The sequence below is a fragment of the Ascidia mentula genome, chromosome 1, assembly GCF_947561715.1.
Source record: "Ascidia mentula chromosome 1, kaAscMent1.1, whole genome shotgun sequence".
Lineage (NCBI taxonomy): Eukaryota > Metazoa > Chordata > Ascidiacea > Phlebobranchia > Ascidiidae > Ascidia > Ascidia mentula.
In genome coordinates, this window is record NC_138566.1 from 11,351,511 (window position 1) to 11,368,895 (window position 17,385).

Sequence of the window (17,385 nt, forward strand, 5' to 3'; positions counted from 1 at the left end):
GTCACTTTCAACTTTAGAAACAACATTTGGACGCCATGTAGCAGTGCTCCTTAAAAAATCCTAAGTGGCGCACCTTCTTTAATAGTGCGTACACCAGTAATGTAAATCTAGGAAAACAGCCACTTCTTTTTATTGTTGTGGCATATTCACACGATCCGGTAAAATCATCAAGTAACACGTATTCCCGAAAAAAGTGTGTTTGTTAATGTGGGATTTATGCCAAACTGATAGAAAATATTTAATGGTCACGTTCCGTCGGCTGCTTAAGTACTGGCACTGATGCTCAAATGTTCTTCTTGTAATAAGGAACGGTGTCCGCACTGATTGCGTTGTGTTAAAATTGCTTTGTTTGTGGATGAGCTATATGTTTAGCATCGCGGGGACACAAAGTATTGAGCATTACTGCATAGGGGCCCACAAAGTATGAAAGGTTGAGAACCACTGTGCCAAGGGATTTATTGAACTACTCATAAAGTAAGTTATGTTGTCTGGTTTTTACGATGAAAAAAATACCTTCCAATGTAGGTGTGTTTCGTTTGTTACAATTTTAAAGGTTGCATTGTTTTATATGTCCTATAATTTTGGGGTAGCGGGTCCCTTGAAAACTAAGCCGATAATTTTGATAATTATAGTAATTAAGGCAAATTGGTAGCAGGTCTATTGGTTAATACATGTAGTGCTTGCAAAAAATTTCGCAACATGAAAACTCCTCGAATTCTTTGAATCAAACAAAGTGACCTCTTCCTGTAAAGTAGTTAGCCGACACCAGTGTAAATATCAGTATAAGTTTTTGAAAAATTGTATGCAAGTTTTTAACATAGGTTTGTATAGGCCGATATGCACAATTCTGCACAAAAAAATCCAACACGGACAACATGATTTTAGACGCTCTGTTTTGGAGTGTCACAAAACAATAATTTATAAAACACAAAATAATGGTTTCGAAGCATGACCGCTTACGTAAATTAAAAAAAAATTAACATTTTGCGAGCAGAAATGCCTCTAAATAAGCAGCAAAATACCCACGTTTATGATGAAATGGAGGTAGACTTTGCGTTGATTTGACAATCATGATAACGCAAAATAATTTACATAAAAGTTAAATCTCTTTTAAAAGGAGCATAGGTATTCCAGTTGTGCGTGGCAGTGCCACTGTTTAAAATCTGATCTGAATGCATACACGCATTTGCCATCTGACCCTCTTGTTCCCGAAGACCAAGGTAGAAAGTCAGCCTCTTCCCCTAACGTTGTTTTCCATTTATCTGACAAATAAATGCTTAATCTACCTTTTACTGCATATCACACGATAAAATTTAAAGCTTACTTGAAGTTTCATCAAAATGAGCGTTAACGAGAAATGGTTGTGAAGGGAAAGCAGATGTAACAGCTTTTAATGTTTCCGTGTTTCGTATCAATGCTAAATTGCCCCCCTTCGCCATAAAGGGAATGGAAGAATAATTTCAACTTATCAAAAACACAAAAACAGGAGTAAAAATATACCTGATCGCTGCAGCTCTTTACAGCTTGGGAATAATTGGCTCTTTGAACACCTTGAACGAAGCAGATGTCACCGTTGGTTAATCCGTTTTGTGGACAGCCTTTCTTCCAGCTGCTGTTGACTTTGCTCATTAAATTTTTAATTTCTGAAGATAATTGTCTTATTTTGCTTTCAATTTGTTTTCGTTCATCTGTAGCTTTGGAAATTTCGGAGCTCAAATAATCTGTTTCGAAATAATTCAAGTATGTGTGAATGTTAGTTTGATACTCACAAAACCTGTACCTATATTTGACTGCAGGCGTTCAGCGATACTCTCAGATTCTTGGCCGGCAAGTGACCCTGATGGTGTATTTTTGTTTACCTAAACATAAGTTACATGGAAATATTTTCTGCAACACAGATGTATTTCGAATCACTCACGAAAATGATGGCAATTAAGCTGAGAACGAAGGCCAACAGAGCAATCAAAATTGCAAAAATATTGATAGAATTCCAAAACTTGTGTTTAGTACTTTTAAAGCTGTTTTGCGGTGCAACTGTATTTTTTCTGTCATGCGTAGCTGCAATAAAACAGTGTTTATTCGTCAAACTGTTGTATATTCAAAGCAATGTTACCATACTAAACATTGCGTACGAAGGCTACCTGCATAACATCATTTACTACAATTAACTTACGTGATCGCATCTTGTTTACAAGTTTCAGTGATCAGTTCAGCGCTATATCACAGCTCACTTTAAACGTGTTATTGAACAAGTCACCAAAGTGCACTAATCCCCGGAAATTTGTCTATTGATTTTCCACTAACGCATATTTCATATTTCCACTTATAATCACTTCACAAAATATGATTTGACCACTTGTGGCGTAGAAGGGTTTAATGACGTAACTAGGTTACTGGACGCCATTTATCATCGTAACGTAACGATATAAGTATCCACTTGTGTCTTTGTCAGTAATGTATATAAACGAGATATTTGACACATACTCTACCAGAGATTACATTGAGTGTTGCGTTTTCATTGTAAATCATGCACTGCCGATCAGTGCTACTTCTGGAGCGCGAGTTTCAACAGCTGCGTGATGAGCCATTATGGGGTATTACAGTACATCAAATTCCAAATGATCCTCTAATGTTCCTCGTCATTTTATCAGGTAGTTTTTGTCATATGGTTTCTTATTTAGTAAAAATGTTTATTCAATGCACATTTTTCATTGTTTAGGATTAAAGGGAAGTATTTGGGAAACAGGGAAGTTCCACATAACTTTGCATTTCTCAGAACATTTTGATGAGGACCCACCAGAAATTACTTTTAATACCATCCCGTTTCATCCTAACAGTAATCATTTTCAGTATTTATGTATGTTTGTAAAACTCAACAATAATTTTTTTGATGTGTCTGCAGTTCATCCAGTTAGTGGAAAGCTATGCATCACAGACCTGTTTATGGAAGAAATGCAAAAAGGCAACTTGTCGATTGCAAATATTTTACTTACCATACAGGTTGGTGCCAGTTACACTAAATAAAGAAAACATGAATAATGTAAGTATTTTTCACAGTACATTCTTTCCAATCCCGTATTGGAGAATCCTGTTAATGAAGATGCATGCAAAATGTTATGCAACTCACCATCTGAATATGAAAAAACTGTTGCACAGTGTACATCAGAGAGTGTCAAAGTCCAAGGTAAGAACATAGGTGAAAAACGTATTGCCCTAATTATTAAGTTAATTAGAATTGGTCTACAGAAAATAGCATTGTTCAACATGCTAACAGTCAACAGAAAATAGCACTCAGTATTTAGTGATTTTATAAGCTTTGATCTGTATATATGTAATTGACACAAATGTTTTACAACCTAACTGTCTAAGCTTTTTTTGTGAGCTTGTTCAAACCATTAACTGTTGTTATCTCCAGACATGACATAATTTTCAAGAACTGGCTGCTTGCCAAAATTAATGTTTTAATCAGTCAATATTTTGCCTACCATAACAGAAGTTGATATTTTTAAAAATAATATTACTTCATGTCAATAAATATTTTTTTTTGTTTCTTCACTTGTTTCATTTACAGAAATTCTGCATGCTCAGTTTCTTGAAAACTTTTCGGTTTCATTCATGGCAACTGATAAACAATATAAAGTTGAAACCTTGACTGAAAAAGAATCGCAGTCTTTATCACCTATAAAAGCAAAGCAAGTATCCTTTGATGTTTACCACCAAGCTTGGAGTCAAGTTGCAACAACAAAGCCTACTTCTAGATGTAGTTTACTTTCTTGTTATATTTGTATTTGTGCAGCTCAATATAAGTTTACACTATATTTAGATCCAACTGAAGAAGAACACATACAATTGCAGATGTGGAATCCAGACTATGCAGAAGTACGATCCATGTCACCAGGTTCAGTGATTCGTGTTCGTGGCAAATCACCCACAAACAATCAGGCACAAAACCCAAAGCTTAATCGTATAAGACAGAAAAAAATGGAGCGAATTTCAGCAATGAAACAGCTCTACATGAACAGAACTACTGATGATGAAAGTATGTTAAAAATTTTGCATGGTTAACGCTTCTGGGTAGGATTAATATAAGTGTGTATTGAAGCTTGCCGAAATGGACAAGTTTTGTCTTTAATATTGTTCATTGCACATTAACTGTTTTCGGGTAATAATTTTATTTCATAGCACATATAAGTGACCCGTTTCCTGCAAAAAAATGTGTGCTGCACAATCTGATGAACGTTTTACATCATAAAAGTATTTAAATTAAACAAACCAAGTTATGGTGTTTTTGTGTGATTTCACCACTAATTACCAAAAGCATTGTAGTGAAGGTAAGATCTATACCAGCTAAAAGCCACATGGTGGATTAAGCTGCAAAATGGCAGTGTTTGCTACTGTTTTTTGGGGGGCAAAGGATCCCAACCAGGGGTAATTTTTTTTGACTTACCTTGGGGGGTTGTTAATGTTTTTGTTATAACTTGGTTTTGTTATCAGGTCAGGGAACCGCTGCCCCTGTCACTTCTATGACTGACATTGGAAGACCAGCAACTGACGCTGGCACAGCAACCGCCTCATCCGAACCATGGGAACATGAAGCCGATGAACTTGTGGCTTGGACTGGCACGTTGAATGAAGAGACGGTCTAAAATTTCCTCTGTCTCAAACAACTTGTTTACTTGTAACTAAAGCCGTGCATTATTCTAAATACATTAGTACAATCACTGTCAAATGCATTTATCGCCGTTTTGGATGTTTGTTGGTGCTTTAACAGTGTTGTTAAAACGGACACTGGATCATACGCGAAAACGAAACAGTTCAAATTAAAGGACATATAGTTAAGCTTTTTGAAAGGCCATTATTGTCCCCAACACTCTGTTTTTGTTAAAGTGCACTGAAGTATTGACTGTTATTTCGTGATCCAAACAAAGGGTGACGCTTGCGTACGCACAAATGCATAGGCAACTTGTTTAATTCAACCTCATTGTGCGAATTAAGATTCGTCCGAGTTTTGACCATACTTATTTTTTCAAATTTTGATTTTGGTATTTCACTTTTACCTTAATATTTTTCAACATAAGCTCGTGCAAAATCTTGTTTGAGTTTATACATTGTGTTTACGGGCTCCCTGATTAAAACACTGATAGAAGCTTGAAGGGCGTGAGATAAAGATTGACACAATCATCATCAGTTATAAGCGTGTTGAGAGCAACACTATGGTTGAAAATCGGTGTCATAATTTTTCATATTGTACGCGTACATTAGATAACATGCGTTTGTCTTGTTAACGAAGCTTTCCTAATTCAAAGCCGGTGGGCCATACGCTTTGGACCCTCAAATATATGCGAGTAAAAGTTTTTGGCTTAAAATATCCTAACAAACAGAAAACCTTTAGGCGTATGCTTAATGATAAATCACATCGATAACACTTGGACATTTGGAAAACGAAAACCTAAAAATGGCTTCGCCAATGTCCGTGTTTTTAACCGATGTTTTTTTGACACTGCTGCCCAGCATGTGTTGATCATCTTCCGGTATAACAGAGCTTGGTTGCGGAAAGAATGACACACAAAAATGCTTACAAGTGTGTCGCATAACAATTTGTGAGATTCCATTATATCGAAAAATACTTCTGCAGCGGACACCGATAGATTTCAATCATAATCGTGTAAAGTGATATGTTTTGAAGTGCTATGTGCTTGACCAAATTGTTTGTAACCATGACGTACATTGACGTAAGCTATTTTCGTCCATTTCGCGAAAACAGATATATCGTGCAAATTTATTCAATTATAATAAAATCTCCCTTTGCGCAAAAGCAGATGTTTTCTGGCATCGGTTGTTCACTGGGCACCGAATGTAATGATACGCATTTTCACTCATTTTGCTTTGCCCACAGCACTGTTATTTAATTTGGGATAAATTAAGCTAAACAGTCGGATGTCTCACCAGAACGCTAATCAGTTGTAAAGGGTGTTTTTCGCCTGCCCAAATCACGTGATTGATTTTGCTATTGCGTTTGCTACTTGTACGGGGGTCTACACCGGGTTAGGGGTAGATTTTCTATTCCACTGCTACCTTGTTCTGTATTCCGGTGTGTTACAATCTCTCTCATGTTCAAAATTGTACGTTTACTCGATTCGTTTAATAAATAAAAAGTTGGAAGAAATTTCCCTATGATACGGCGAACCTTTCCAAACTTGTTGCTACAACACTATAAGAATTTCTAAATACATGTCAGTATTATTGAAAATAATTTTATATTTTCTAACATCTGTTTCAAGCAAAAACTGTTCTCACACCCAAAAGCAACCAAGCATGCAAACAGCTGATACTTTTTTGCAGCATAAACAGTTTTTAAGTTTTGTAAAATTAGGATGTAGTAAAAGTTATGACTGAAAGTTTTTTTGCAATTTTTATCACTAAAAACTATTGGCCACAGTAGACATTTAGAAAAAAAGCAAAAATAAAATGAGTTGAAACGACATCAATTCTGTGCCAATTGCTCATGTACTTTACTTACCGTTCTGTGCTCTTTGGTTGTTACATGTAAATTCAGCGGACTTTATTGTTATTGCCTCAGGTTCCTAAAGTTGGGTCATATCGGTTTGCAAAAATAAAGTGTTAGCCAGTTAGCATATGAATTAAAACCAAAAATGTAAAGTGTTGTTTCTTGGTAGCAGTATATAAAGTCCCTCATGATACTTTAGATTTAACAAAATGTTGTTTTTTAGGGGTTGTGCAATATGTTACCCATTGTTTCGGGTACCATAATCAGAACTAGAGTTTCAAGATTAGCAACAGCTTTGTTTGTCATCAAGCCTGTTGGTGCAGAAACCATATCGCCAACAAGACAGCTTCTGTACTGCTGTAATCAAAACATCAAGCTGTTGTGCTGCCAAATGACAACACACTCCTTCGAAAACTTGCAAGAACAATGCAAGTCTAGAATTAAACAGTGCATTGATGATGCATTAAGTGAAGATAAAAGCACTCACCACAATTCACTAGTTGCAACTCATGTTATTGAACATTTTTGTTCTTGTTATTCTTCACTGAATGATGAAGAGAAACTGCATATTTTGCTTTATCTATCGTCAAATTATGGGTTACACCATTCAAATGTTTCTCAATCTTGCACACTGTTTTTAAACACAGTTAAAACACAGGTATAAACTAAACTTAAGATTTGGCAACCAGTACTTCGTGTTTGGTTAATTTTGTAATTGAATGTTTGCAAAATGACTCAAGATATAACTGTGTGTTTTGCTTTATTTCAGAGAAAAGATGCAACCTTGCTGCAAGTGGAAGATAGACTGCGATCCCAACTGCACCCATTGTATGCCCATCTTTTTAACCTAATTGGGCGTTTGGAAAATGGTGTGAAATTCCTAATGGACATGCGATTGGATGCAATCAGTCTAGCTCAAAAACAACAAGATCACAACAACTCAAATATTTTACGGTGAGTATGTTTTGAATTGCTTCAGTTCATAGATTTTGTTTTCACATACAATATTGTTTTGGAGCACAGAAGCTTTTCTAACCAACTAAAAATAACGCTGTCGTTTTGGTTTTCTGTGGGTTTGTTACAACTAACAAGAGTATCTTGGGAAACTCCAGCGGATATTCTTGAAAAGGTAAAATAAAACACTACGTACTTGAGAAAATGTTATTTATTTATTACCTGTATGTAAATGGGTGTTTTTTATTAATCATCAAAAGATTGTCAGATAATAAGGTTATATTAATGTGAAACAAAGCCAATTTATTAATGAAGGTGGCGAAAAATGAGGCAGTACATCAAGTTCGGAGTTGGGTTGATCTCAAACACCGATTGGGTGTTGACAGGCGCTGCTACATGTTTATTCACAGTAGCATGCCCAGGGAACCACTTGTCTATTTACATGTTGCTCTATTGGATCACATAGCCGACAATATCACTGACATAGTTGATTACAATGTATCAAAGCCAAACGATTCTGTTATAAATGATCCAATGAAAAATACAGCTATCTTTTATTCCATCACTTCAACTCAAAAAGGATTACAGGTATTTTTTTTAATTTTAATTCCACAAATCCTATTTGTTTCTTAAAAATGCATCTCCTTTGATCTATTGCAAATAGGTTGTTTGTTTATTAAACATTTAATGCAGTTTCTACTTCAGTTGCAAATTGCACTTTGTGTACATGCAAACTGATATTGTTATTGATTTTTAGGGTATTGACTTTGGTGTGCACATGATTAGAGGTGTGGTACAAGAACTATGCAAAGATCTGCCAAATTTGACCCAGTTTTCTAGTTTGTCACCCATTCCACAGTTCCGCAACTGGTTGGTGAATTATCTTAATGCAGCTTTAAAGGAAAAGTCATATATTCTTCCACCAAGTGAAAGCGAAACCATATCTAATAAACTTGGAATATCAGTTGGCGAGCTGCCAAAGTACTTTTTGCAAATTACTGATGGAAGAAATTGGATCAAAGACAAAGAAACTGTTGAAATTGTCCGGGAACCTATATTAAGACTGTGTGCCTACTACTTGTATACAGTTAAAAGACGTGGCTATGCATTTGACCCTGTTGCAAATTTTCACCTTCGAAATGGGGCAACAGTGTGGAGATTAAACTGGATTGCTGATCCAAGTGTTAACGGGTTTCAACAATCATTAGGTGTAATGGCTAACTACCGATATTATTTAGATGAAATTGGTGTTCACAGTCGGGAATACATTATTAACAGGAAAATATCTGTATCCCCGAATGTTGAAAAGCTTGTACTTAATCATGATGTCAGCAAATTATAGCATGCTTTATATTTGTTGTGAATATTTATTGTTGCGATTATCCCAATGCGATATATGTAATTTAATGATTGAAAAATGTCTAATTGCTTTTTTACTGTTAGTGATGGTACATGCAATGTGTTGTGACATCAAGGAAATAAACACCACAACAGGAAATTGTGATGTAAGTGTGTACTGTAGCCTGCATAGGACAACCCTTTTTTACGGCTGAGACATGCTGAACTGCTATTACCAAATTACATTTCAGTTACATATTTATAGTAAACCCCCATTGCCAATTTTGGCATAAACATGCTCTACAAAATATTAACTTTTCCACTGTTTTTTAACATAGTAAAATAAAAATTTTTTCTTCGTGATTGTTAACGGGAGTTACTTGGATTTTCAATTACAGGTATAGGTTTATCAGAACGGAACATATGCAAGCGAGACTTCTGCATAGTTTTCAAACCTATAGTTATTATATTCTCCGTCGCTTCGTATATCCAAGAGTATACTCGCAACGCGCATTTTATGTTTTTATGCCATGTGCTGCGAGCTAGCGTCTAGCGCCACTTGTTTTGGACAACTCTGATGACAGTTTATTTGTAAAGTTTTGTTACGTACCAAAGTTATTTTTTATTTTTTTTGACAAATGTGGTTTGCAACTCACTTGCGAAATTAAACATTGTTTTTGACATAGCAATGTAATATTTCTATCATAGGTTCCATTGAAATTAAATCACGTGACTGATGTAAACAAAGACAGCTGTTGCACCAAAACAAAGAAATCGTCGTTTTTTTAGTTTTTATTTGTTTCTGTGATTTCCTCGTCAGTTTGCCGTTACTTTTGAAAATCCGAAAATCCGATGGTTTATGTAAGTATTCTACACAGAATATTTAACTATTTAATGTAATTTTGGGTTCTAGTTTGCTTTTTTCATTCAGGATTGAACATTATTTTGATCAATTGTAGATTCCAGTGATTGCTGCAGCAAAGGGTGCATACACAATGTTTGGAATAGCCAGCAGGCTAGTTCAAGCACAACAAGCGACAAATCCAATACAGCATGAAGACAATGAACAAAGAAAAGCTGGTAGAATGGCTGAAGAGGAATTTGAAGAAATTCTCAAAAAGCTTGGTGGAATTCCGGAACCTAATATGTTTAAATCATTACGAGTGCCTGATGAATTTCAAACCAGGAGACATGAAATAGACTTGGTATTAGTTGATGGATATGGAATTTACTGCTTTGAAGTTAAGAATTGGGGTGGGTCAATTTTGGCTTGCGATGATGTTCAATATTGGGAGCAAACGAAGAACAACCAGGATAAAAATTGTTCTGTACAAATTCATCATCTCAATCCAGTTAATAAGGTTAAACAGAATTGTGAAATATTGAGAAATCACCTTATGAGAGCTGGCATATGCTTAACAAGTAATAAGTTTTTCCCCCGTGTCATCCTGGCCAATACCACCTGTGATATAGATGAAACCATCAGAAATGACCCACATGTGATCACCCATGAAAAAATTCCTCAGTTTGCTCAAAGTTTCAATCAGACATTATTGAATATATGTACTGATCCATTAATTCCCCACTTCTTTCGTGGACAACTTTCATATTCCCAAATGGACCAAGCACGCCTTGCCCTAAATCAAATTGGTACCTGGGATGTGATGATGCTACATGGGGGAAAGCAATTGGTTGGTGATTACAAGGGTTGTTCAGAACTTAGTTGTACTCGGAAAGATGTTGAAGAACTGGAGTTTCAACACCAACGCAATGCTACATCTGCCACTCTGTGGGCAATTGTTGGCTATGCTCCAACTGTCACAGTTACCATGTATAAAAGGGGTGGTGCTGGATGGTTTACCAGACAAACTACTGGTACAGCTACTTTACCATACAATCATGATATTGTCTTTCGTGTTGCCGGCGAAACTGTGGATGCCAAAGTCCCAGCAAACGATATCAATAAAATATTGCTGAGCAGTTAAGTTGCCAATTTACCGTACTGGAATCCTTCAAACTTGCCTTAAGGTTGTTCACTCTTTCACCTGGTCTGTTTTAATTGTTTGCTTTTCAGAAAGTTTACTTTATAATTGTGCAATTTTTTTCTTTTGTTGGTACACATGTTTGTTGCCCTTCTGCACAGCTGTTGCTTTATTTGTATTTTTGTACCTACCTTACGTCATTCGGTGCTCTCTGTACAAACACTTGTGAAAGCTTGTTTTTTTGAGAATGTTGTATCTTGGTTTGTTGATACACATATTACATATAAACTGTTACAATATTTATTGTATTTTATAGCGGTTTTAGTAAACAGCAAACCAAATTAATTTAAAGCATATAGTTTAGTAAAACAGCTGCTTATGTTAATTACTACAAGGTTTCTGAATTCAATTATAAATAAAACTGCATTGTGAATATTTTTTGGGGTTGCTTTTTGAGTGTCTGTAGGTACAAGTCAACACCAAGTTGAAAATCTTTAGGCTGACATCAATAATTCTTGACATTTTTATAAAAACACACTAAAGGTGTTTGCCTGTAAGTAATACCAACTTGTGGGTCAAGGTTGAAGTTAAAGAGGTGTGTCACCCTGCCATAGGTCCATGTCTCTCTTATTTATGATGCTGTATGGTTTCTTTCGCAAAAACAGACTAATTTTTAATCCCTTGCTGGTGCAAAGGCCTGTCCTGAAATTACAAGGGCTTGAAGACAACAAGTAAAAATCCCATAATTTTATAGGTTCTCACCTGTTGGAAAATAATAAGCATTTCTATGTGACATCTAGCTGTTATTGAGGCCTGAAATCGCGGAAATCTTAGAGACCACGCGCCTTTTTGTTTTGGTATTTGAGACTTATCAACAATAACTTCCAAGTTTGCGTTTTCTTCCTATCATATCTTTTTGTTTACCGCTCCACTCAACCCAGTCGTTTTCACTTCACGAATGATGTTTATAAAGTTATTTGCTACACACGAGTAGAGTATAGGCTATGCGAAGTAGACTCATTAGTGAAACTGCATCGAATTCATTTCGTTCCGAATGATTCAATGTGACCTTGTGATGTACTGTCAATATTTCGCCCGCCATTCACTGTTTAGTGGATTGCTTTTATTTGGTTAATCGTATCGACCCTTTCAATAACGTTGCCTGAGGGGTCCACCCTTTTCGGCAATCCAACATAATTATGTCGCTGTGTTGATTAATCGCCACACAACATATATATAAAGGGGAACACAGGTGAGAAAAGGTATGAGCAAGGAGACGAAGCGTGTAGCCAAAGCAATCGAGCTTGAGTTGATATAAACGAGGATGAAATGATCGAATTTTGGCAGTAAGAAAGAGACCCATAGAAAAAAATTCGTTTGATGACCCGAAAATCTAGGATATCCATGCATGCTGTCGTGAAACGTACACGAGTTAAACCCAAAACATTGGGAAATCCTGTACGTGCGGAAGGGTCGAAATGGCAAGTGGCCACGCAACGATTCCAGAAAGCTTGAATGATATTTTGTGCGCCAATTCCCCAATGCTCATATTGCGCCGACTTTGATTTCAGTTATTTGTTAAATAAACAACAAAACGTCTGTTAAAACTTGCTGTCCGAGATATCCCCAATCACGTCCGATGTTACCATGGTACCGGGGTGACTTCGGACAATTGAGACCTGTTAAAAATGAGTTAAATGGGCATTTTTATTGAGCTAAAACGAACGAAAAACCTTCTGTTTTTTGAGCAATGCTTTACTACTTAAAACAAAACATAGGAATGTGGTACATAATTTTAAAAAGTATGAGCAATTTTCCAAAAACAGTCCGAGCTATCCGCAGTCTCCCCTATAGTCTTGTTTTGCCATGAGTCAACGTTGGTGTTTCTTTTATCATAGACGTTGATGCAAAAATAAAAATCTTATCGCTCCGATTGAATTTATTCGAAAAACAAACAAGTTTCTTATCACCATTATGGACACACCAGCCGTTAAAGCTCTTTTTCAGCAGATTCATTCAAAACCGCTGGTTCGGGATATCAATTAAATTTTCCCTCAAAACTACATATGCTATCTTCAAATCATTGGTGTTAGTATTGGGGACAATAACGAGAATGCAGCTGATGTTTGTAAAGAATTAAAGCAACTATTAAATGCATACACATTTTCAGAAAAATTTTCTTCCCGCAAGTGTAGGTATACTCATTAAAAAGAACACACGCCACAAGACTGCAAGACAAACATACGTGATCGACAAAAGCAAATTTTAGCAAAAATTTTCAAAATGTATTTCAGCATATGTCAAAACGAGTTGCAAACTTTTCAGACTTTTGCCGCTCTTTCCAAAAAGTCCAATGTGCGCGAGACAATAAAACGGCCACACTGTTAAAGAGTCGAATTTTAATCACGCGGTAGTTCTCAGCTCAGTTTTTAATCTTCTTAATAATGGCAAAGATTGCTGCCTTCACATTTAAATGAAGTGAAATGCAATATTAATTTAATGGAACAAAAATTTAACTAAAAACGTGCGAACTTTGCTGTTCGCCAGTGGCCAGATTATGGAGCTAGGTCTGCCAATAAGCGGCGTGTTGTTGGACCCCTTGCTAGGCTTGTTAGGTTTCGTAACCCAAGCGCCATGGGATATCTCGTTGTTTGCGACGTGTTGTTGGCTATAAACTCTACGCTATTTTGTAGGTTGTTGCGGGTACTACGATCACTAATAATGATATTTAGAACCTTCTTGGAATTGAACTAGCTATATCACGAGCTTCATAGAGCCATTCCCGCATAACTAGTTCTGCAGAATTTTTGACACATTTATTTACATGTAAAAAAAACGAGAAAGATACTAAAAGTGGCCATAAAATGAAATGGGACATACTCAATAATGTTTACAATTGGTGACTGATATTTCCACTTCAACATAAAAATGATGGTTATTTTCAGAGGTACACAGGGTGGTTTGTATGAGCTTATTGTACTCATTAGACACGATTTGGATCCATTGAAGTAAATAAAAAATCTGGCAGTGTCTTTTTCGGAGGACAGTTTAAATCTATCAGTATGGTGGTGGAAGAGCATTTATATCATTTATGCATTCATTAAAAGACTTTTCATATGAAGGATTTGACTTAATTAAAACACAACAAGTTGGTCGCTTGGACCCAGTGGCAGATCCCAAATCCTGCAACAAAACAAAAATGAAAATAAACATAAATTATTTTTTACAATCAGGGTTGTGCAACAACCAGAAATTAAGCTGTCACATAAACAAAATACACATGTGACAACATAATTTATCACAGACTTGTATCATAATAGGGCTGAGGCATAAGACATTTGTTTTTTTTTACTTGTACAGTAGGTAATACTGTAATTGAAATAACTTGTCACAAGAAAAATTTAGTTATTACATAATGAGTGAAATTACAAAAAAAGACATTTTGTCAGTACATTTGTAACTTTGTGGTGGACAAAGCTTGAATTTATAAAATGCATTTAAAAATCAAGGGTCCAAATTGCTTGAATTTTTGGCTCAAACCTATTCTGCATGGAGATTTGATAATAGGTGGTTGTGGTTCAGTAAAGTCTGATGAAAAAGGTATTTTTACCCAAAATAAAAAAGTAATAATGTTATTCCAATTTCTTACTGCCCTACGTTGGTACAAAGTAAGTTGTTGGGTCTATAAATGGTTCTACATTCCCTGCATTTAAACCAAGATTTATCAAGTTTTTTACTTATGGTGTATGAAGAAAAAATATGGTAATTACATAAAACTAACATTGGCAAATTATGTATATTGTCGGCAAATTATAACAACTTTTTTAAGTTTGTAAAGCCAATCCTTGGTAAAGACCTGGTTACAAATTATTCACCTGTTTAGCGGGAATATAACAATAAGGAACATCAGCATCTTCACACATAATTGGAATATGACACATCACTTCAATGGGACGAGTATCGCCAGCAAATACAACAAAACCCTTTTCTCCCTTTTTCAAGTATTTCTGAACCTAAAACAAATGTAGGCTAATTGAAACCTTAAAAATTGTATTATTTTTCAAAAATTATTGTCCAATATAATTTAAATTGCTAAAAATATCTGTTAAATTTTATCGTGCACACAGGAAATTAGTACATTATACTGAAATACTTTGGGCAAAAATAAACCAATGAATGAATGAAAAAAAAACATTTGCAATGTCTTTCCACAACAAAAATATTTTTGCTATTTCACACAACATTTGGTTTAGTGTTTGAATTGTTCTGGTTTAGGCCTATTTAAAATGTTTTGAAGTATTTTAACAAATTTAGGACACATTACACAAACAAGGATTTTAAGTTTATTACCAGAAAATATGTGTTTGTTTGACAAAACTGCAAACTTACCTCCTTAACACCTCGCCTTAAAGTCTTCTCCTTGGAAGCTTTTTTGACGCATCGGTATATTCGCTTTGTAGTTTTCTTCGAAGCTAATGGTTTAGCTATGGGATTGAGATACTTTAGGAGCTCTTTGTACGTTTTTCCTTCAGCGTCTCCATCAGTAATAGACTGGTCAACAGCAGAGTCGTCTTTTGATTTCGTCATGTTATATCGCAAAGCTGCACGTTTTTGCCACTACAAATACAAACTTCTACCTTCAACCACGTTCCGCGTTTGTGGCAATAATACGCATGTGACTCATAGGTGGCCCGCAATTCGATATGCACGAGCAACTGTGTACAATTTGATGCCTAAAAATACAGGAATATGAGAATAAAATTAAATCAGCCCCATTTAGCTTCAACCATTTGGTTGAAGTATTTACTTGACCTAATAATATAGCCGTCATAACTTAGTATAATTATCGAATGAGAAACAAGGCTATTTTATGTCCGCAGACTCACACGCATGTACTAACCTCGCACAGCAAGCACGTGTCATAAATTTGGTTAGAACTAAAATCGTAGGTGCTCTGTTTTTTTTCTTGAATTATAGTAGAATTAGTTTAGAATTAGAATTACCGACATATTTCACTAATTCGTCAAACTAGAGAATCACAAACGCAACGTGTAGGGGGAGACCGGGGATAGCTCGGACGGTTTTTGGAAAATTGCTCATATTTTTTTTAAATTATGAACCACATTCTTAAATTTTATTTTGTTGTAACTAGTAAAGCATTGCTCAAAAAACAAACGGTTTTTCGTTTGTTTTAGCTCACTAAAAATGATCATTCAGCCTATTTTTTAAACAGGTCTCAAATGTCCGAAGTTACAGTGGTACCGTTTTTTTTAACAGACGTTTTTTTGTTTATTTAACAAATAACTGAAATCAAACTTGGTTCAATATCAGCATTGGCTCATTAGTGCATAAAATATCATTCAAGCTTTCAGGAATCGGGACGTGGCCACTTATCGTTTCGACCCTTCCACACGTTCATGCTTTGGGTAAATCGTGTACTTTTAACGGTAGCACAGATATCATAGATTTCCGGGTCAACAAACGATTTTTTATCTTTGGGGCTTTTTCTTCCTGCCAAAATTTGATCATTTCATCAAGCCTTTGTTTATTCTCTTCTATGACCTGATAATTTTTCATAAAACTCAAAAAGTGTTGTCTTCTCGCGATTTCTTGCCATGATGTCCGAAGTATCCCCGACCACGTGACGACATAGAAATTATTAAAATATGTCCGTATTTTTAAAGGTTACACAAAATCACCATTGACCTATACAAGAGTACATATTTGATTATGCAATCAACCAAAAATTACTGCATTTTGATTAACTGTGGCAGATATATAGCCTTACCCATACGAATAAAAAACTTGGTTTCACTGATAAATTGACTTTTTCGATTATAAGTTTTTAAGCAGACATGATTCAATTACAAAGTTCCTGTTAACGTTTGATGCAGACATAAAGCTTTTGTATCTGTGTTTTAACAATACATAATTGTGACGTAAAATACCTGGTTTTTTAATGATTGGTCTATCCTACTCTCCCTATGCCTTTACAGAATATCGAATCAGGCCCATCAGCCCTTTGATGGGATTAATGTTATATAGCCATCCCGAAATTTTGAAGGTGGCCAAATATTTCATGGAGTTAAGCGTGTCAAAGTTTTTGGTTGATATAACATCGCACCACGAAATAGAAAACGATTTGGCTCCACGTTTTCTCTTGTGGTCATTTCAAAAAAAAAACAAGCGAATGCTTAACTTAGATAGCATATTTGGAAGGGCCCATGGCCCCGTTACGCCAATGGAGATGATGGATTGCAACCGGTCTGCATCGAAAGTTGATTTCCACCCACCCGTGCTGGACAAAACAAAACCCATTTCGCACCACAGAAAGTTTTCTTGTTTCTATTCGACAGACTTAATTGTGCTGTCCCAAAAATTGCCAATATTCATGGAGACATATCGAAAAAAGCTGAAAAAACGCTTGTCGAACCAACTCGGGTCTAGTTGATCATTAGTCGCACATGGAGGTGGCGGGGGATGTGAAGTGCGTGCAAGTCTGCAACGACAAACGGTTCCTACGACTGCAACTTGTTTATTTGGGCGTATAGAGTTTGTCAGAGAAACAACAAGAACAACAAACGGAATGAAATGCAGAAACAA

General features: G+C 35.8%; 5 protein-coding genes across 7 annotated transcripts; 3 read left to right on the forward strand and 2 right to left on the reverse strand.

Moving 5' to 3' along the window:
* Window positions 1–1,110: 1,110 nt before the first annotated feature.
* Window positions 1,111–1,629, reverse strand: LOC145916807 (uncharacterized). The gene is made up of 3 exons (XM_083002906.1): window positions 1,501–1,629; window positions 1,325–1,430; window positions 1,111–1,262 (listed from the first exon to the last, which is right to left on the reverse strand). Exons 1-3 carry the CDS (start codon window positions 1,627–1,629, stop codon window positions 1,111–1,113), a joined length of 387 nt encoding a protein of 128 aa, XP_082859032.1.
* A 796-nt stretch (window positions 1,630–2,425) lies between these two features.
* LOC145906447 (ubiquitin-conjugating enzyme E2 2-like) lies at window positions 2,426–5,143 on the forward strand. Of its 3 annotated transcripts, XM_082993872.1 has the most exons (7): window positions 2,426–2,651; window positions 2,720–2,836; window positions 2,903–3,000; window positions 3,058–3,184; window positions 3,572–3,760; window positions 3,824–4,039; window positions 4,495–5,143. In XM_082993872.1, exons 1-7 carry the CDS (start codon window positions 2,528–2,530, stop codon window positions 4,644–4,646), a joined length of 1,023 nt encoding a protein of 340 aa, XP_082849998.1. In that variant the 5' UTR covers window positions 2,426–2,527; the 3' UTR covers window positions 4,647–5,143. The 3 variants fall into 3 exon arrangements, with proteins under 3 accessions (XP_082849998.1, XP_082849990.1, XP_082850005.1); XM_082993864.1 differs by having other exon boundaries at window positions 3,572–4,039; XM_082993879.1 differs by lacking the exon at window positions 3,572–3,760.
* Window positions 5,144–6,735: 1,592 nt separating this feature from the next.
* LOC145906529 (malonyl-CoA decarboxylase, mitochondrial-like) lies at window positions 6,736–8,906 on the forward strand. The gene is made up of 5 exons (XM_082993964.1): window positions 6,736–7,166; window positions 7,278–7,462; window positions 7,532–7,637; window positions 7,778–8,050; window positions 8,220–8,906. The coding sequence occupies exons 1-5, from the start codon at window positions 6,744–6,746 to the stop codon at window positions 8,802–8,804; spliced, it is 1,572 nt and encodes a 523-aa protein (XP_082850090.1). The 5' UTR covers window positions 6,736–6,743; the 3' UTR covers window positions 8,805–8,906.
* Window positions 8,907–9,547: 641 nt separating this feature from the next.
* Window positions 9,548–11,211, forward strand: LOC145906332 (uncharacterized). The gene is made up of 2 exons (XM_082993754.1): window positions 9,548–9,661; window positions 9,760–11,211. The coding sequence occupies exons 1-2, from the start codon at window positions 9,653–9,655 to the stop codon at window positions 10,783–10,785; spliced, it is 1,035 nt and encodes a 344-aa protein (XP_082849880.1). The 5' UTR covers window positions 9,548–9,652; the 3' UTR covers window positions 10,786–11,211.
* Window positions 11,212–13,602: 2,391 nt separating this feature from the next.
* On the reverse strand, window positions 13,603–15,429 carry LOC145906872 (H/ACA ribonucleoprotein complex subunit 2-like protein). Its single transcript, XM_082994341.1, has 3 exons — window positions 15,172–15,429; window positions 14,658–14,795; window positions 13,603–13,965 (listed from the first exon to the last, which is right to left on the reverse strand). Exons 1-3 carry the CDS (start codon window positions 15,367–15,369, stop codon window positions 13,840–13,842), a joined length of 462 nt encoding a protein of 153 aa, XP_082850467.1. The 5' UTR covers window positions 15,370–15,429; the 3' UTR covers window positions 13,603–13,839.
* Window positions 15,430–17,385: the final 1,956 nt, after the last annotated feature.